The sequence below is a fragment of the Cebus imitator genome, unplaced genomic scaffold (assembly GCF_001604975.1).
Source record: "Cebus imitator isolate Cc_AM_T3 unplaced genomic scaffold, Cebus_imitator-1.0 Scaffold24, whole genome shotgun sequence".
Taxonomy (NCBI): domain Eukaryota; kingdom Metazoa; phylum Chordata; class Mammalia; order Primates; family Cebidae; genus Cebus; species Cebus imitator.
This window is the reverse complement of record NW_016107339.1, coordinates 12,151,194-12,171,793: the sequence shown is the minus strand read 5'-3', so window position 1 is coordinate 12,171,793 and position 20,600 is coordinate 12,151,194. Positions and strand designations below refer to the sequence as shown.

General features: G+C 57.6%; 1 protein-coding gene across 10 annotated transcripts in view; it reads right to left on the bottom strand.

The window, feature by feature from the left end:
• The window catches only part of GRM4 (glutamate metabotropic receptor 4), a 127,545-nt gene that overhangs the window by 67,706 nt on the left and 39,239 nt on the right, over nt 1-20,600 (bottom strand). For 7 of the 10 annotated variants that reach the window (XM_037736266.1, XM_037736267.1, XM_037736264.1 and 4 more), the window contains exon 3: nt 3,710-3,926. The exons of 1 other annotated variant lie outside the window; for it this stretch is intronic. In XM_037736266.1, the coding sequence (XP_037592194.1) occupies nt 3,710-3,926 (217 nt within the window). Of the gene's footprint in view, nt 1-1,444; nt 2,138-3,709; nt 3,927-6,847; nt 6,860-20,600 lie in introns of those variants that run through there. 2 more of the 10 variants (XM_037736270.1, XM_037736269.1) reach the window with 2 other exon arrangements.

The window sequence follows — 20,600 nt, the reverse complement described above, 5'->3', positions numbered from 1 at the left end:
GGTGGAGCTGGAGGAGACAGGGTGCGTGGGTAAAGTGCCTGGTCTCACAGCCCTGGCTCCAAGTCCTGCTCTGACACCTGGCTGTGTGACCCTAGGCAAGCCACGTTACTTCTCTGAGCCTCAGTCCTCCCATCTGCAAAATGGGGACCAAACAGCTAGCCCATGAGTGTTTCACCTAGCTGCATGGTCATCACTAGGATCCTTAGTCATAGCGGGTGTCTGGCCCAGGCAGGCCTCAGTCAAGGGCCACAGAATTGCCCATAGCGTGTGTGGGAAAGGGTAGGGGTAGGAAATGCCAGTGCCAGGACTTACTTTAGGCACAGTCCCAATGCCCAGTCAGTACTGGGCCACTCCAGGTGCCACTTGAGGGCTCCCCACCTGCAGGACAGAGCCAAGTTCCCATCCCAGTTCTTCCATGTTCCCTCTCTGTGGCCTTGGGAAAGTGACCTGCCCCCTCTGGCCTCCATTTTCCCATCTATAAAATGGGCATAGTCATGCTCCTCTGAAGGACCCAGAGCCCAGCACACAGTTGGCACCCAGGACTCACTCACCACAATTCTGACATGCATCCCAGCCTAGCCAGCACGCCCTCCCCACCGCTCTCCTCCCCAGCGCTCCTCTGAGCAACTCACAGATGATTTATACTTCAGAGGACGAATCAATACAATATACAGGCAAAGACATCTTTAATCTTTGGAAGGGATTAGTCTACAAGGTACAGCAGCCTCTTTCTACCGGCCGCTCAATTCTGATTTCAATTTGGCCAGCTGGAGTGCAGCTCTCTCTCTCTCCCTTTCTTTTCACCTGCCAAAAGACGTTCCTCCAAATCAAATTTCATTTAGCAGGTTGCTCGAGGAGACCTAGCTTCCTAAACTGCACTGACCAGGCCCCCGGGGGCTGCTGCACACTGGCATGGGGCGGTCTTGGGAGGGTTTGGGGACATGGGAAGCCCAGCCAAGCAGGAAGCCAGGCCCTCAGGGATGTGTGGCTGGTGCATGGGAGTGGCAGGCACTGTGAGGGGCGCCTCTGCCAGGACTGGAGTGCCCCAAACTGAGGCACTTTTAAAAACTCTTCAGTAGGCCGGGAGCAGTGGCTCACGCCTATAATCCCAGCACTTTGGGAGGCTGAGGCAGGTGGATCACAAGGTCAAGAGATCAAGACCATCCTGGCCAATATGGTGAAACCCCATCTCTACTAAAAATACAAAAAATGGGGGGGGGTGCACACCTGTAGTCCCAGCTACCTGGGAGGCTGAGACAGAAGAATCTCTTAAATCCAGGAGGTGGAGGTTGCAGTGAGCCGAGATTGCACCACTGCCCTCCAGCTTGGCGACAGAGCAAGACTTCATCTCAAAAAAAAAAAAAAAAAAAATCTTCAGTAGACTTAATTTTTTTCTAACCACCCAATACTTGATGTTTGTAAAACAAGTAAACAATAAGCTCACCTTCAGCCAAAACACAATGGCCAGACCCCACCCCATCCCGTGCCTTTCCTGCCCCTTCAGGTGGTGTGTCCATGTGTGTGCTTGTGTGTCCCTGTCATACCCTAGCACTTGCTCAGGGGCTGGCTCCTGGGTCTTGGCGAGCACGTGAACGGCAGAAGACAAGAGTACAGAAACAGGTGAGACCTCTAGTCCTGGAGCCAGCGCGCCTGGGTTCTGTTCCCTTCTCCACCTCTTACTCGCTGTGCCGCCTGGTGCCAGCTATCATTCAGCCTCTGCGCCTGAGCTTCCTCTCATGCAAAATGGGGACAAGGCAGCATCTACCTCGGAGGGCAGGAAGGACTGCCCAGGACAGCAGGTGCTGGGCACAGAGGGAGGCCTGCACGAGCGCTGGGGGTGACTTCGAGGTCCCTCGGGGCAGGGACTGAACAAACTGAACACTGAGACTCAGGGGCCCACTAACCCTTCCCCCATCCTACGTCTTTGTCCCCAAATCCTGCAGAGGTCATGCCTTAAACACAAAAGGCAGGAGGTTTGTTTGGGGAAGAGTTCAAGCCACAGAGGAGGAGAGGACCCAGCAGAGCAAGGTGGAAGGTGCAGCCAGAGGGAGGGTCCTAGGTCTTGGGTCTGAGCAAAGGAGAAAAGGACAAGGGTTAACCCCTTGGCAGGTGACTCCCACCTAGCAGAGCTGTGGAGCCGGGCCCCTGGCTGGGTCTCTGCTGCTGCTGGCACCCTGGGAGGGCTGGCTGCATGGGCTGCCGCTATGGGCATCTGGGGGCGGCATGCAGCCCTGGGCTGGGGACCTTCACCTGGGCTGGGGTGGGCCAAGAGGGGACAGCTCCTGGGGGCCGTCCAAGGGCCCAAGGGAGGGGCTGGGCTCTGGGGCTCTGACATTGTCTGCCAGGGTCCCCGGGTGCTATCGCCAGGCCGCCTGGAGGTGGGAGTGGGGTGCTGTTCACCTCTGCTTCCTTTTGCTCTGCCAGGCTGCCGGGGTGGGGAGTGGCCTGGAGCCTCAGCCACCAGTCAGTGCTGACCCACTTCCCGCTGCCCCGCAGCCCCCTCCACCAGGTAGAGGCACCCAAGCAGCTGCAGCTGTACAATTAAACGGGCTTATCCGAGATTTATAGCAGGATTATGACTTCAGGGTGTTACCAGCGGCCACCTCTGGACACTCTGTAGTCCGTAGGAAAAGCAATCGGAGTCCTCAGGCCATGAGGGTATACATATACAGGCACTGGGTCTCAGGCACTGGCAAGCCGTGTAGAGGCAGAGCCTTGGGAGAGACCAGAGGCAAGGCAGGGGGGCCCTCTCTGCAGGAAGTGGGTCTGCCAGGAGGGAGAACGGCCTCCCTGCTTCCTCCACACCCCCGTGACAGGGCCCCGAGGTAGTCACAGGCAGCATGGCCCCACAGCCCCCAGGAGCTGTCCCCTCTTGGCCCACCCCAGCCCAGGTGGAGGCCCCCAGCCCAGTGCTGCCTGCCGCCCCCAGATGCCCACAGCGGCAGCCCATGCAGCCAGCCCTCCCAGGGCACCAGCAGCAGCAGAGACCCAGCCAGGGGCCCCACTCCATGGCCCTGCTGGTGGGAGTCACCTGCCAAGGGGCTAACCCTTGTTATCGCTCAGCCCCTTATCGTTGGGACACCTGAACGCTTTATCACAGAGCCTCTGAGGACAGCAATTGAAGGCAATGCAGCAAGTTTAATGCGGGAAGGTGGCAGCAGGGTATGAGGGGGAGACCTCGAGGATAATGAAACTTGCCAGAGCCCCTCCAACCCCAACCACAGGGACTTCTCACTGATGCCCAAACCAGCACAGGCCTCCTGCAGCCCCTCCCCCCTCCCCTGCACCACAGACAGGTCAATTTTAAGGACTCCAAATTCTTCATTCCTCTGAGGGTCTGCTAGTCTGTCTGCCCATTTTCTGAGTCCCTGGCAGCCCCCTAGACAAGGCCCCTGGTCCCCACCCATCCCATCCTCTGCTGTGAGGAGAGCAGCTGCCCCGCAGGCTCCCGCACCAGGGATGTCAACAGTCCCCTCATCTGCACACCCAGGTCTGCAGAGGCTCACACCTGCCCTGCACGGGAGGCACCCAGAGCCGGGCGAGCCCGTGGGCCAAACCACAGTGCTCAAAGATGAGGCCAAGGCCCACATGGCAGCAGCCAGGCAGTCGGAGTCCAAATCAGGCCCGGCCGGGGTCTCTCGGGGGGTCAGTCACTGTGCCAGGACACCCCCGAGCCTGGCGTGACCCTGCGGCCAGGCGCTTGACTCACCGTCCTCACGGGACTTCTGGATGAAGGCCTCCACACCGCTCTCGCCATAGCTGCCCTCTGAGGCCACCGTGGACACGTAGTTCCACTTGAGGGCACGGACGATGTCCACCATGGCCTGGGCCTGGTACGTGTCCGAGGGCACCACGCGGGAGAAGAAGTCGTAGCGGCTGTTGTCACTCAGGTCTGGCGCTGTGGAGGCGTAGCTGATCTGGGGTATCTGGGGGGCGAGAGGGGCTGCTGAGGGCGGCGGCTGGCCCCCACCCTGCCCAGCCAGCCCCATGCCCCTACACTCCAACCTCCCTCTGGTTCCCACAGACTTAGGACCACCGCAGCCCACCCCTCCCCACGGGTGCTGCCACCTCCTCCAGAAAGTCTCCCAGTGGCCTCCCTGGGGTCTCCAAAGACACCCTAACCACACACACCAACACATACACACGTACATACACCACACACACATATACCCTGGGAGCCTCTGGGTGCCTCAATTTACACGAAGAACTCAAAGATCCCAGCCCAGGGAAAATCCCCACATGCATGAGATGATTCAGCCTGGAGTTGGGATGAGATTTCGGTGTTGGGAGGGGTCCTGAGGGGTCATGTGGCCCATCCCATGTCCTTAGGCAACTCCTCTGGTCAGGACCCAGAAGACCCTGTCCCCACAGCTCTCTGCCATCTCAGGCTCCTTCCTCATGCCCTGCTCAGAGGAGACAGAGCCTCTATTCCAGCCCCGGGTCCCCCACTCCACCCCCAAGGATGGAAGCCCAGGAAGCTGGCGGGGTGGGCTTCAAGAAGTCCCTTCTCTCTGCACTGGGGACACTGAGCCCAGAAAGGCACCAGCCTGCCGGGTGCCACAGCCCCTCCAAGGCAGAGTTGACCAGGCCCCTGCCCAGCCCCAGGGCTTTCCAGTCACAGGGCATCTTCCTGCCCCACAGGCCCCAGCTGGGCCCCCCCCACGTAGATGTGAGACTCAGGGCCCCTGCCTCCTGTAGATAACACCCAACCATCCCCAGGACGGGGAAGGGGTGTGGTCCCTCCTCTCCGCCCCACCCCTCCAGGGCCCACCCACTGTTTTGCTCTCCTGGCTGGCCCACAGGGACTCTCCCTCCTATGTGCCCTCTGCCCGTGCAGTTGTCCAAGAAGATGGAGGTGGGAGACGCACAGTGATCCGGGCTGGTGTAGAAACTAACATTTTCTGCCCCTAAGGAATCACTCAGGTTCAATCCTGGCCAAGAAACCTGTGGCCAGGACTTCCGGCCCAGTGGCAACCGTGGGTGGGAAAACGTTCCTGGGACAGGAGGGTTGGGGGTGACCCTGGCAAGTGGTTGCCCGCTTGGCCAAAGCCTAGTGTGTCCCCACCCCCAGGGACCACCTCCCAGACTGGTGGGCTCCCCTTCCTCAGGACAGGGGGCAGAGGCTCTGCCGACCCAGATGCTTCACCTCAATATCCTGACATTCAACTCTATTCACCTCAGCAAAGCCGTTACTGAGCACCTATTTAAAACACTCACAGAGCTTCCTTCTGGTGGGAGGAGAGGAGCAAGCAAGCCAACAAGTGACCGGGACCATTCTCCACAGCTATGAGGCCTCACAGAGTGGCATGAGGGGATGGGACATCAGGGCTGCAGGTGGCAAGGCTGGGAAAGGCCTCTCTGGGGAGGCGACGGCCGAACAGAGCCAGCAGGAGCAAGGATGGGAAAGTGTCGGAGCCCAGGGAGCGGCAGGTCCCAGCAGGCCCCTGGGGAATAAGCTTGGTGCGTGGGTGGCCGAGCAAGGGGCCTGTGTGGCTGCAGCAGAGCAGGATGGGGAGAATCAATGCACAGTAGGTCCTACAACCTCTTCATAAAGGGACAAGTGACAATAAGGAAGTTAACTGGGGGCAGTGAGGGTCCACCCTCCCCTTAGAATGGCCACCACTGAAAGCATGGCCCAGCTCAGCCACCCAGCTGACCTGCTCTACGCCTCCCCTGTGGGAAAGGCCCAAACCACTGGGACCTTCAGGGTAGGGGAAACAACTAACTGGTTTTTTGGATTTTCTAAGCAACGAAGGGTTAACTCCCAAACCTCTCACTGCAGCTCTTGTGGTCTTTATAAAATGGCACATACTACATTATCCACTGGCACTGTTTGTAACAGTAAAACTCTGGAGGCTGGGTGCAGTGGCTCACGCCACTGTAATCCTAGCACTTTAGGAGGCCAAGGCGGGTGGATCACAAGGTCAGGAGATCAAGACCATCCTGGCTAATAGGGTGAAGCCCCATCTCTACTAAAAATACAAAAAAAATTAGCCAGGCATGGTGGCACAAGGCTGTAGTCCTAGCTACTCAGGAGGCTGAGGCAAGAGAATCACTTGAACCCGGGTGGCAGAGATTGTGGTGAGCCGAGATCGCAACACTGCACTCCAGCCTGGGCAATAGAGCGAGAGTCCGTCTCAAACAAAAAACAAAAAAAACAAAAAAACTTTGGAAACAACCTACATGTCCATCAAGAGGGGATTGTTTAAAGACGTTCCAACCAGACAAGGAATATTACACAGCTGTGAAAAGGAACGAGGCCGATTTCCAAGCACTGCTCTGGGTGGGTCTCCAAGATATTGTGGGGTAAGAACAACAGCAATAAGGAGGCAGCGTGCAGGTGGCAGCTGTTGACTGTGTGGAAGGGGGGGTGCACACTCACTGCTCCGAAAAAGCACATGTGCGTTGCCTCAGGTGAGGAAAGCAGGTGGCTAAGACGGGTTCGGGCAGGGACCTTTCACCTTCTACCCTTTGTAGGTTTCCCGTATAGAACCATGCACATCTACCACCCATGTGGAAAGTAAATCACACTCATCCCTGAATCTCCGTGCCGCCGCCCCTGCTCTGCCAGCAGTGACTGAAAACCAGCCCAGTCCTCTCTGCCTTGGAGAACACTTCGCAGAAAAACAGCACCCTCTAAAACGTGAGCTCTGATTGGATATTTATTAATTCATTTTAAGGTTATTGTTATTTTGAGGTCTGAAAACGGTATTCGAGTCATGGCTGGTTTGTTTTTAAGGAACCTCGTGTTTTAGAGTAGTTTCTCAGCCTTCGCACTATTCACACTGCACAGGGAGGTTAGTTCTTTGTTGGGGGGAGGTCCCTGAGAGGCCAGCGTTTTGTTGACCTCTCTCTGCCCCCCTCCGCTGGGCCTCAGCCAGGAGCAATCGTCACCTGCCTGCCTCCATGCCCCTCCTCGTCAGAGTCTTGTCCTGACTTCTGGTGTTTCTTCCCACCAGGCCTGAGCTACCCGGGAGGGCAGGAGGCTCACTCAATTTTCTGGACTTGCTCGACCCAGGCCTCACAGCTGGAGGCAGATGGAGACACAGGACTGCCCAGATGAGGTGGCTCCTTCTCACTCATCTCTATTCCTCCTTCCAAGCTCCAGGCCCAGGTGGTGCTCAGCACAGGTGGTGAGCAGTGGATGGACGGATGGATGTCTGGGCATCCGCTGTGGGAACCAGCCCTGTTAGCAGCCCTCAGATCCTGGCCCATGTCCAGAGTGAGGCCCTGGCACACTGGCCCCAGCCCCATGGCACACACTCCATTCCCCCAGAGGGTGGGGGCCCAGCATGTGCTCCTGCGGGACCCGTGTGTCAGCCTGCAGGAGACCCCTGCGCTGCTGACTTCAAGAGCCCAGGAGGGGCCCCTGCCCTTCCCACAACAATTCCTGAGATGGGGGTGAGGGGATCACAGGCTCCTGAACAGGGTCCCGGGGACAAGCCAGCCTCCTGCAGTGTGTCCACCTGCCAGCCCCTCCTGCCCGCTCTCCCCCAAGCCTCCCTCCTCAGCTCTAGGCCTTCCCACATTTCCTGGGATGACAGTTTCAAACAGAAATTAGGGAGCTACACTGCTGAAGTTCAAATCCCAGCTCTGCCTCTCACCAGCTGAAAAGAAACTTGGGCAAGTTACTTCACCCCCCAGGCCTCAGTTTCTTCAGCTGCAGAATGGGAATAATTACAATAGCTGTCTCCCAAGGCTGTGAGGGTCACCTGAGGGAAGTCAGGCAAAGCACTCAGAACAGCGCCTGGCAGGAGGTGAGCGCTAAGGTTCAGCTCTTAGGGGAGATGCCATTCCTCCCGCTGAACTTCCTCTGGCAGCAATCACCTTCTCTTGCCTCTCTCTGACTTTACCTCCTAGGACTCTCCCTCTCTGCTGGCCCCTCCTGCCCGAGCTCTCTCCATGGCCTCATCATTGTCATTGTCACAGGGACATCCTGGGAATGCTATCGGGTTCTCCAAGGCTCTCTTGCCCCAGCCTGGAGTGGAAGGATGGGGGTAAGGAGGTGTCAAGGGCTGCCATGGGGCCACCACAGGCAGGCAGGGAGCCACATCTGCGTCTAAGCAAGTGACTGTGACAACCTGTTCCATGTGGGACTCTCACGTGTCTTCAGTTCCCACTATCTCCGCAGCCCAGCCTGAGCAGGAGGGGGACATGCAATTTACATTCTCCTCAGAGAACGCTCCTCTCCTCTCCCCACAGCAGCGGCGGGGGGGGGGGGGAGGCAGAGGTGCCCGCCCCAGTGCCAGCTGCTCCATCTCTCTGCCTCCTTTGCTTCCTTCACCCAACGCTTTGAGCACCTACTGTACACCGGGCACTCTTTCAGGTGCTGGGGACACAGCACCTTGTGTCACGCACTCATGGGGCAAGAGTCGGAAAGAACTCAGATCCCAGCAGCCCCTGACCAAGCACCAGCATCCTGCTCCAGGTCCCTCTGTCTGTCCCTTTCACCTTCCTCTTTGTCTCTCTTCCTCTGTCCCCAGAGCCTATGACCTCATCTCCCACATCCAAATCCCCCTGGCTCATCAAGGCCCAAGTCAAATGTCTCCTCCTCCAGGCAGCCCTCCCTGAGCCCTCATCCTCCAGAGGGGGCCTAGCCTCCCACAGCCCTGAACGTGGCTGCTCTGAGGGCACCAGGCACATCCTCCCAGTGTTACTATTCTCTGCCTACTTATCAATTCAACCGGCCTTCTAAGCACCCCACCTTGTAGGGCAAGGCCATGTGGAAAGATGCAGAGGTGAACCAGACTGATCCCACCGCAAACACCAGTCAGTACCCACTGCATCCTGGGAGACACCAGTCACCAGGCAGAAAGTGCTCCACAGTCTGGGCCCCCCTGCGAAGGGGTGGGTTGTACAGCCCCCTGGAGTGACACACAGTGTGCCTGCAGCCATCACCCAGGAGAGCCTCAGCAGAGGTAAGGGGTGAGTGACTGAGGGGTGGGAGGATGCATGAATAAATCCCTCTCCCCTCTCCCTCTCCCTCTGGCTTCTAGAGTGACAAGGAGGTCCATGCCACGTGGGGAAAGACAAACACTGCTTCCCGGCTTAAGCAACAATGAAGATGGATTCCAAGTACATCTGAGAGAGAGAGAGAGAGGGAGCGAGAGAGAGAGAGAGCGGGCGCACACACACGAGCACGGGCTACAACATGTGTCCTGAGCACATGGTGCCCCGAATATTCACTCATTTATTTCTCCTACAAGAGGCATGGAGCACCCACAGCCTCCAGGCATAGCTCTGAGGGCTGGGGATGGACTGTGGACAGCTGCCCTCAGCAGGCTCCAATCTAGATGGAGGCAGGCCATGCAGAGATGCATCATAAGCTTCCAAGTCTGTTAGATGGGATGAGAAACCAGGAGAGAAAAGAAAGGAAAGGAACAGGGGATTGTTACAGAGAGTGGCCAGGAGACACCACCCTCACAGGGAGATATCTGTGTCAAGACCCCCAGCGGGGAGGGGTATTTGAGGCCAAGGTGTTTCAGGCCGACGGAGCAGCCAGTGCACAGGCCATATGTGCATATGTGAGCATGTGTGCATGTGTGCATGAGCATGCATGCCTGTGTGAGCACGTGTGCACGTGTGCGTGAGTATGCATGCCTGTGTGAGCACGTGTGCACGTGTGCGTGAGTATGCATGCCTGTGTGAGCACGTGTGCATCTGTGCGTGAGCATGCATGCCTGTGTGAGCACGTGTGCATCTGTGCGTGAGCAGCATGCATGCCTGTGGGGGCACGTGTGCATGTGTGCGTGAGTATGCATGCCTGTGGGAGCATGTGTGCATCTCTGCGTGAGCATGCATGCCTGTGGGAGCATCTGTGCATGTGTGCATGAGCATGCATGCCTGTGTGAGCATGTGTGCATGTGCGTGGGAGCATGTATGCATGTGTGCGTGAGCATGCATGCCTGTGTGAGCATGTGTACATGTGTGTGGGAGCATGCATGCCTGTGGCAGCATGTGTGCATGTATGTATGAGTGAGCATCTGTGAGCACATTTGTACATGTGTATCCAGGCACACACGTGTGCTTAGTGCCTGGATCTGCCCTCAGTCTGCCCCAGGCCTGGCCAGCGGCCTCACACAACCAGCCCAGGCATGCTGATCCCGGCTGGCACGCAGGCGGTGACCCAGAATGCGCACAGCTCCAGCTCTGGGTAACTGGCTCCCAGAACCACAGAATCCAAAACCCACTGAGGGCAGCTGGTCCACATCCCACACCACCCAAAGGTGGAAGGGGGAGGCTGGAGGGCAGGGAATGTGTCCCTCGTCTCAGAGCCCACCCAGAGCACAGTCCTCAGGGTCTCGGAAGGCTGGAGCTTTGTTCAAGACTGTTTAGCTCAGTCAGGGCTGAAATCCCCACCACAACCCCCACAAGCCCTGGTGTGCCCCAAGCCAAGTGACCAGACATCCAGGGTCAACTTCACAGATACCCCCAGGGCTCCCTGACAAAAGCCACAATCCTCTTCCTGTGACGTTTTCTGTTAAAAGCACCTTGGCTTCCCTCCTCTGCCCTAATGCCTGGCACAGCATGTAAGTGCCCAGCACCCACTGGAGCCACCCTGCCCAGGGCTGTGTGACCTGGCTTCGCGATCCAGCAGTGCCAGCCTTAGGCAATCAAGTGAACTCTCTGGGCCTCAGTTTCTTCCCCATAAGGTCACCACAATCACAACAGAGAGGACCGCAACAGCAAATACACAAAAAGCACTTAGAACAGGCCGGTACATGGGGGCGCTGGGCAAATGCTAGATATTCTTACTGGAGAGAAAGGCAAGGCTCGGGCCATTGTGCCCATTTTGCAGATGAGGAAGCTGAGGTTTGGAGAGATGATAGTGTCCTCTGAGCATCCCCACCAAGAGATGTCAGAAACAAGGTGACAACCTTGCTGCTTGGGCCCCTGCCCCCACCATCCTGGGCATGACCTCCAGGCCTCTGGTTCTTCCCCACCCTCCCTGCTGACTCTGCTCTTTCTGTTCCACCAACAGGCCAGACCAGGCCACCACAGAATGACTGGGATCTTGCAGCCACCTCTGGCCACCAGCCTAGACCCAGCCAGAACCCAGGCAGACCTTAAGATCCCCACCCTCTCACTCCCTCCACCTTCTCGCCACCCGCAGCCGCTCTCACCCAGGGAGCAGGGGACCCTGCACTGGGCAGCACAAGCCCCAGGCTTGGCTGCCTGCTCCTTGCCCTTCTGATCCTTGCCTGCTTCAGGCCCTCCACCACCGGCTCTCAGCATCAGCTGTTTGCTTCACAGATAAAAGCCCGCAATGCTTTTAGGTACACGAAAGCTGTGGCGGACAGGAATGTGTGGCTCAGAGAAAGAGGAGGAGAGAGCCGGCTTCCAAAGACCCTGCCTGTGACATCCCCCACCCTGACCCCTCAGGGGCCTGAGTGGTGTACCCTCCCACACTGGGCCTTAGCTGCAGAGATGTGGGGGTCCAGAGAGAAGGGGTTGCCAGCTGCCCTTCCCTTTCTCCCTCCCTCTGCAGGTTGGGAGCAGGTCTTACCTGTTCGCCCAGTAGGGCTCCCTTCACAGAGCACCTGAGCACGCCCTGGCCAGGCGCTGGAGACACAGATTTAAATAACACTCAGAGAACCAGCCTACTTGGGGAGTCACACTTGTGGCTGGGAGAACGAAGATTGCCCCAACCTCCCATGGGCAAGGGGAGAGCCACAGGGTGAGGGGACCAAGGGCAGGGCCTGGGAGCCAGCCTGGCTGCTCAAAGAGGCGCAGCCACAGGCGCCTCCCGGGCCCTGCCAAGGAGGGTAGGACTTTTCCAGGAAGCAGGGGAGCTGTGGAAGGAGCCTGAGCGGGATACAGGGGTCAGAATGGCCCTCAGCCTGCAGGGAGGGAGTCTGGAGAGGCAGGCCTGGCAGCCCAGGAGGAGGCGGAGACTGCACTGCAGACACAGCAGCTGACCCCGCCTGAAACAGGACAGGGGCTTCAGGTGGAGGGGAGGTGGGTCGGCAGGCACGTAGGGGGGGACTCACAGCATTGATGATTAATTATGTGTGGTCTCAGAGAGAGTGGGGACCAGCAGGGGTGCAGGAAGGCAGCAGAGGGAGCAGGGTGGGGCCAGCTCACAGAGAACACCAGCAGTCCCTGGCCTTCAGCCCTGACCAGGCCCATCCCTGATGTGCACTGCTGGGTTCAGGAGCGGAAGGCGAAAGTGACCCAGAAAGTTTGGGACAGCCCCACGAAGGCCTCACACACCCACACCCTCCATGGAGCTGCCCTGTCCCCAGTGACCAAAGAACAAGAGCTAGGGGAAATGGGGTAGAGGCACCTGGCAGGGGACTGGGTGGGCAAAACTGGGTAGTCTTTGGAAGGAGCAGGACAGGCCCCAGATCAGGAGACTGTCCTTGCCCCAGCGCTGCCTCCAGAGCCACACATTGGGCCCTTCCTCTTCAATGCCACCTTCCCCGACACCCACCAGAGCCATCTGGGCAGCACTGGCCCCTTCGCCACAGACCCTCCAGGAATTCGAGTCAGGCCTGCCTGGGCACTCACCTCGGGACTTGATGCCCTCATTTATCAGGTCTATTCCTCTGCTCTGTGGATGCAGACCAGCTGCCAACTCCTGCCCTGAGCATCCGGTCACTTTGGGGCCTGGCCATGTGCCCCGTCTGGCCCTGGCTGCCGGCCTGTGCCCCAGTGCAATTGATCCGTCTGCGAGGGCCCACCGTGGGGCAGCCTGGACTCGGCTTTCTTCCTGGTGGCTGGGCCAGCTGCAGTCACCATCCCAGGGCCCTTGGCCTCCCCTGCTCTGCTCCTCCCCTAGGCCTGGAGATGGACCTCCCCTCCGCCCAGTTCCAGGGTGGCCCTGGCTCTCCTCTGCCCCTGTAACCCGTGCCCCCTGGCGCGGCTCCCTTCCTATCCCACCGTGACCTGCAGTTTCCCCTCTGTGATGGAGGGTGTGCATCAGAGGGTCCTAGGCACCATCCTCAAAGACAGCAGAACTGGCCTGGAGGCCCCTTTGCCTCAGCATTGGTCCCTTTGCCGCAGCTGCTGCTATGGCCACCAGCCTCCCCACATACACTCTCCCAGCATCCACCCATGCTCCTCGGAAATTCTGTCGGCTCATTCATTCATTCACTCCTTGACCAGGGCTTTCTGAGCACCCACTGAGTGCTCTGCATGATCCCTGCCTTCCTGGAGCTGACATCCTAGCGGGAGTGACAATCCATAGTAAATGAGTACACACAGAGTTAATGCTGGGTGTGGTCAAGGGCCATCAGCCAAACACTTCCAGCTCGGCGCTGCCTTCCTGGGGCTGCCTGAAAAGTTCTGGACAATGAGCTGGGAGCAGACAACGCCTATCCCTTCTGTCCCACGGCACTGAACTGCAGTCGTGAGACCTACCAGGTACACACTTCCTCTGCTACTGTGAGCGATGGGGCCCTGAGCAACGTTCCAGCCCAGCCTGGGTCCCTGAGCAGAGCGCCCAGCCAACCCCTATAGACACGGAACACAGCGAGTGTTGAGCTGACGCTCTTTTAAGCCCCGGAGCTTTGAGGGCTGTTTGTTGTGGCAGCGTTGCCCACCCTGTGCTGACAGACACAGGGAGTGGTGAACACTAGGCTCCAGCTCTGGAAGAGCCGGGAATGACTCTTATTTATCTTCACCTCAAGGGCCTGGATATGTCAAGTTCACACTCATCACAGGCTGGTTTGGGCAGAATTGTACTGAATTAAATTCATACACACACACACAAACCTCATCATCTTGAGAGCTAACACTTATCGGGTACTTACTATGTGCCAAGAACCATCCTAAGTAGCTTCATGCACCTTAACACCTTCAATCTCATAATAGCCCTATGACGTAGGCCCTCTTATTCTCCCCATTTTTCTGAAACGGAAGTACAGAGATGTTAAGTAAGTTGTCCAAGCTCACACAGCTAGTGAGTGGCTGAACCAGGATTTGAACTCATGGGACTAGCTGCAGAGCCCATGCTACTGTCAGGCAAAACCTGTCTCCTCCTTACACGGTGGGCCCACACATGCGTATGCATTTACACACACACATGCAACATCTACACACAGACACCGAGAATCTGAGGGTGATGCTGCAGCCTCTAGCGACAAGGCCACCCACATCCTGTGGGGCAGGCTCCTCAGGGTCGCAGCAGGAAGACCAGCCCTGCTTCCTGTCCTTGCTGAGCCCCCACCTCCACTCCTGGCTGTCAAACTAAGGGCTGAAGTGGCCCATCCGTCTCCAACACAAACGATCGGGCAGGAGCCCCGGAAGGTTGTGTAAAATGGCTCTGCTTTGAGCAATAGCTAATTTCTATACATAATTATTAATTTCATGCTTATCGTGTGCAAACCTGTCTCCCAGACGAGATGAAATTGATTTAATTAGAAATTCCATCATCAAGCCTTTTGCATCTGAACTTTTAATTAGGATCACCAACCCCACACGAGGCTGCCAGAGAGCAATCTTGTGGCCCCTGACTTCTCTCCCAGAGGTCAGGGGCATGGCCAGGACGTGTGACCCTCCACTGCCACCTGTGCCCTAGTGGCCAGGTCAGGGCTCCTCACCAGGATCCTCACCTGCCCTCCACGCCCACAGCACGGCCCTGAAGTCAGAAGGGTCCTCCTCTTTTTTCTCTCGGCACCATCGTGGGGAAATAGCTTGGGGAGAGTTTGCACCGTCATGCAGCCAGCAGGAAGGACTGGGGCATTTAAGGTGTGCAGGGGACAGGAGCGATACCAGGCCTCCCCACTTTCTGCAAAATTCACACACCAGCTTTCCTGTGGGAGCCCCTGCCAGGTGCTAATAACATGCCCTTTATGGCTCAGCTCAGAGCAGCCTGTCAGAATTACCAGCAACACTTGGCATTTCAACAAAGCGTTTTCATGCATAACACCTCTGACCTCATCCCAGTCACTTCCAGCTTGGCCTCACCGACTCGGCTCCAGCCATGCCAGCCTTCTTACTGTGCCTTGAACTCACCAGGGCCTCAGGGCCTTTGCACTGGCTGTTCCACTGCCTGAATGCCCTTCCCCCAGATATGCCTATGGCTTGCTCCTGCTCATCCTTCACTTCAAGATTTTGCTCAAATGTCTTCTTCTCAGGCAGGCCTTCCTGACCAGTCCCACATCTCTCCCCTGCACCCCACCTTCGCCCCGTCTGCTTTGATTTTCCACACAATGATCGCCTGCTAGCACGCTGTATTTCCTTACTCATTTCATTTATTATCCATGTCCCTCTAAAACATCAGCCTGGGGCTTCATGTTATTCCCCAACTGTGTCTTCAGACACCCGGCACAGGACAGGTGTTCAGTGAACAAAGGGGAGACCTCATTCCCTCTCACAGCCAGCCCATGAGACAGGCACCACAGTGCTGAAGCGCCATCAGCCGCGAAAGAAACCAAGGCCCAAAGCCTCAGGGCCTTGCCAAGGTCGCAGGGCCGGTCAGCAGCTCCAATTCTCACATGGTCTGACGCTGCGCCTGGGCGAGCCAGTGGCGTCACTCTGCGGTAATCGGGCCACCCACACCAGTGCCCGGCACACAGACTCTAAGGTCTCCTTCTTCCCTCCCGGGTCCAGGCAGGACCCTCCCTCTGGCGTCCCTTGCCTCCTGGGGCCTGTCACACCCTGTCGCCCAGTGACACCCCAGGAGGCAAAGGCTGGGAAGCTGCCCCATGCCACCTGTCTCCCCATCCCCCAGGGGCTGCCCAGCCTCTTATCAGGAGAGCAAGCAGACACTTGGATTAATTTCCAGGCCTGTTCTGAATTATGTTTTCCAGGAGAGAACCAGACAGACACAGGCAACAGGACTTTCAACAAATATTTCCCCAGAAAGCGCTTTATTCAGTCCCTTGTCTCACCCTTTTAAATATTATATGTTTTCTTAGGAGCCCAGGAAAAAAGAGGGCCCCGATAAGGCAGGAAGCTGAAGAAGAATAGAGGGCGCACGGAGTGGAGCGCCTCAGCGGGGCTGACAAAGGAGGCAGCTTGATGCAGGCGCAGGCAGGGCCACAGATAAGAGTGCCCCAGCGTGCGGGCAGGAGGGGCGGGTGACGGAGAGCAAATGCGATCCTCAAATCAGCACTTGTCCTATTCATAGGCAAAATGTAGATCAATAAATTACACTCACTTTTTCAGGTTTTACATGCTGACTCAGTAAACCTGTCAACAGTGATCTGCCCGGGGAGGCCGGGAGGAGCCGGGGCAGGCAGGGCCGAGGCCCAGCGAGGAGCCCCACGGCGCGCAGCCATGCCCCCTTTTCTAAAGGGGGGCTCAAAGTCCAACTCCCAGAAGTGAGAAGCTGTCCTGCTGTGTGACCTTGGGCAAATCACCCCCTGTTCCAGCCTCAGTCTCCTCATCTGTCATGCAGGCACCATGGTGAGAGCCTGGGCTTTGTCAGACACTGCAAGGGTCCTGAGGGAGAATGGGGGTTACGGAAGCCTGGAGAGGGGAGGAACTGGCCAAGACACTCGGAATCAGCGACAACACACCTCTCTCACACAGGAGGCAGCAGGAGCTAAAATACAGCCTCTCTTGGGAACCCCACCACGGCCCAAGGTAGGGAGCCAGAGCCTGACCTACAGAGGAGAAGCTGCCCCTCCGGTCCTGAGAAGTGTGCCCGGCTCACACCCAGGCCCATCCAGTGGCAAGCCTGGCTTCCTCCGTGCCACGGCGCTGTCTGTGGGCCAGAACACAGGCACTGCTGTCCCTACGTCACACCCAGATGTCCAAGGGGCAGGGAGAGCTGGGGCAGCCCAGAGAGGCTGCGGGACCCTAAGGGGCCAGGCTGAGGGTGGGGCAGGGCAGGCCGCCCCGGAGCTGGGACGTGGATCGGGCTGGGCCTGGGCCACGCATCCTAGCAGTGGGCAGGAGGCGGCAGCAACACGAGGCTCCTGGAGTGTTCGAGGTCGTCATAACAGGACTGGCGGCTTGCGGCTAACAAGCACTTCGTGTGGATTATTTCATTGCTCCCTCACACGACAATCCCATGAAGCGAACACTACTTATTCCTTCATTTTTCAGATGAGGAAACGGAGGCCCAAGAACACATGGAAACAGGATGACAGTCAGGTGGTGAAGTGAGATTTGAACGCGGGTCTGCCTGGCCCCAGTGCCTGAGCACTCTTGCCCCCCTCCCCACCTGGCACACACCGTGCATCCGTTCCCAGCCTCCTGCCCTTTGCCTACACCATCCCCACACCCAGGAAGCAGCCAGGATGGGGAGCTGAGAGTCCCTGTTCCAGGCCTTTCCCCACCACATCCCTTAGGATCCCTCAATTTCTGCATCGGTTCAATGGGAGTTTGATGGCATGACTCCTGCCACACTCACGGGTAAGGACAGATGGGCCTCCATGAGGTGGGAGTAACAACATCCAAAAGCCCCTTCTGCAAAAGCTGACAATCCTCACGCAGGCCGTGGAGGGCGGGGGCAGGGCAGGGAAAACCTCAGTGTGGCACCTGGGGTGTCCATAACTGCACCCCACGTCCTGACGACCACATCACCCGGAGCACTGAGTGCCAGCAATGGGGTGTGGCCAGGCCGAGAAAATTAACCACAGTGTCTGCCCAGTGAGCTCTCAAGTCAAGTTAATGTGTGGCACTGTGTGTAATATATTACCCTATATTAATATAATATGATATAGTGGGATGTACTACCATTATTGAACACATGAGCCGATAAAAGTCACATCACCATCTTTCCACATAATTTATATCACAGCCAGGCCAGGGCCAGGCTAGCAGCCCCAGGCTGGCAGAGCAGAGTTCCCTGGGGCTCTGAGGGCTTCCACCGGGGAAAGGGGCCCTGAATCCTGAGAGGGGCCTAAAACCAGCTTGGAAGGAGGATGCAGGCAAGGCTAAGTAACCGGCCAGGCCGGGGGTGCTGAGCTGCGGCTGGGGATGCTCAGCCAGTCCTCATTGCACTTAGCCCTACTGCGGCATTTGACCTGGTCAGTCCCTTCCTCGCTTGGTGGTCCTGCTCCTGGTGCTCCTGGTCCCCTCCTTCCTCTCAGCCTCCCTTGCTGGTCATGCCTCCTCTCCCTGATCCAACCCTGGTGGCCCCCAGTGCTCAGCGCTCCCTTCCCTCTGTCAGCCTCTCCACCCACTCCCTGGGGCCTGGCATTGCCCTCTCGGGGCTTCACCAGATCTCACCATGACAGATGAAGAGATTGAGGATTCACCTCTGACCCTGAACTCCAGGCTCCCATCCAGCTGCTGCCTCCCTGGGCCATCCAATGGGTGTCTCAAACTCAGCAGGTTCAAAATCGAGCTCCTGACATTCAGATCCTCCCAAAGTCCTTCCCTGCCAGGTAACTGCTATTCTGCCTTCCAGCCATGCAGGCCAGAGTGTTGAGCAAGTCCTTGAGTCCGTTGCTCACACGTCCCAAACCTGATTTATCAGCAAATATTGTTGGCTCTACCTTGAAAAAATCCAAAATCCAAGCACAGCTCACCTCCTCCCCCAGGACCGCCCAGGTCCGAAGCTCCAGCATCTCTGGCTGGGCTATTACAACAGGACCCTCAGCCTCCTGCTGCTCTCCTGCCTCCCACACTTGCCACCCCCACACACATGCACAGTGCACCCCCACCTGGCAGCTAGAGGAACCCGATTAAAACCCGAGTGAGACCACATGGCTCCTGTCTTTAAGAGGCTCCCATCTCATAGAGTAAAAGCCACAGTCTTTCAATGACTCATAAGGCCTTACACGACCTGCCCCGTTAGCTCCCTGGCCTGCCTTTCTACCACCACCCTCCCCCTCACTCACACTGCTCCAGTCACTCCAGTGTCCACATTGTTCCTCCCAACAGAGCAGGCAGGGGCCCACCTCAGGGTCTTTTCAGTGGCCGTTTCCACATACCGCTTCCTGCAACACCACACCTTTCATTCACGCGTCCTGGTGAGGACTATCTGCCTCCTGCTGGCACGTCAGTCCCATGAGGGCAGGGGATTTGTCTGCCTTGCTCACTGATAGAGCCTGGGGACTTAGGACAGTGCCTGGCACCCACACCGTCATCTTGCAGGTTCTGCAAATAAATATGGATGACTACTGAGGACAGGTGAGCCTGAGCAGCAGTCGGCTTTCACCCGCTTCTCATCAGGTTTCTTCAAGATTCTGTTGGGGGAAATGCTCTGCTTCCAAAGAGAATTTGAAAACTCCTGGCCTGGTCTGGATGAGGCAATTGAAGAGAGGATGGGCCACAGGTGGGTGGAGGCTGGCCACTCCCTCCACCCAGCGCAGCCTCAATGGCCCTGAGGCAGAGCTGGCTGCTGGGCACCCAGCCTGCAGGGGTGTCTCCAGAGCCAGGGCTGAGGAGGACCCCAAGGGGTCTTTGCCCAATTCCTGGCTGCCCCCATGGCTGTCCTTGGACACTGGCAGCCCCTCTGACCTCATCTCTGGTGGTACCCGCAGGAAGGGGCCCATATACAGGTACTCACGGTAACATTCCACTCCCCTTAGCCCTGGCAAGGGGAGAGGTGATATGGCTCCATCCCATGATGGACACATTAAGAATATACCTCCTGAGAACCCTCTATGCGCCCAGCATCACGGCAAGAACCAGGAAGCTACAGTGAGCAAAAGCAGACAAAGCTGTGTGCTCGTGGTGCTGCATCCAGCAGGAGAGCTGGCCTCTCATCAGACCCACACACCAACACACACAAAACCGCGATGTCCCAGAGGCAGTGGGGATGAGAGCCCAGAACAAGGGCCTGGATCTGGCCAGGGTAGCAGTGGAGGGCTTCCCCAAGGAGGCGGCATTAAGATGACACCTGGAAGATAGGACGGCAATTCCCAGGTGAGGAGGGGAGGGAAGCACATCCCAGACAGAAGGGACAGCAGGTGCAAAGGCCCTGTGGCCAAGAACTCATGGCAGGTTCAAGAAACTGAAAGGCCAAACTGCAGAGAATGGGAAACACAGTGTGAAAGGCAGGGTGGGCCCTGGAGACCAGCAGAAGGCTGCTGCCATGGTCCAGGTGAGAGGAGACGGCAGCCTGGACCAGGGGTGTCTATAGGGACAGAGAGAAATATGACCCTCCCTCAAGCCCTCTGGCTCCTGGGTGTCTCCTCCTCATGAGAAACAGTTGTCAAGCCCTTGCCTAAACACTGAGCCCACCAAAAACACGAGGAAGGGCCTGGAGCCAGGAGGCAAGGCCAACAAGGTGTCCAAGGCCAGCTGTGTGGTTCCTCTCTGGGCCAAGTCCATCCCTTCAAGAAAACAGGGCTGCTGCGGGTTCTCTAGCTACCTCCACAGCACAGGCAGGACGAGGAGGGGCAGGGACCCAGCCCAGAGCAGGAGGAGAAGGCCACCCTGCCCAGCTTTACCACCGCCACACTCCGCAGCTCCGTGAGCTTGCCACGATGGGAAGACCGGAATTCTAACTCACCGCATGACCTCAAACCAGGCGGCCCTCCTTCCTGTGCCCCAGGTTCCTCATCTAATAATCCTAACAGCCGCTATAATAAGAGTTAACAGCTCTCAAGCACTTACGGTGTGCCAGGCTCTGCTCTCAGCACTGCTTATGCATTAATTTATTTAGGCCTCAGCGGAAACCTGTTGCAGACAGAGCTGCCAGCGCCTAGCCCAGGGCACTGCTGAGGGGGGCTTGCCCAGAAGCACTCAGCTGG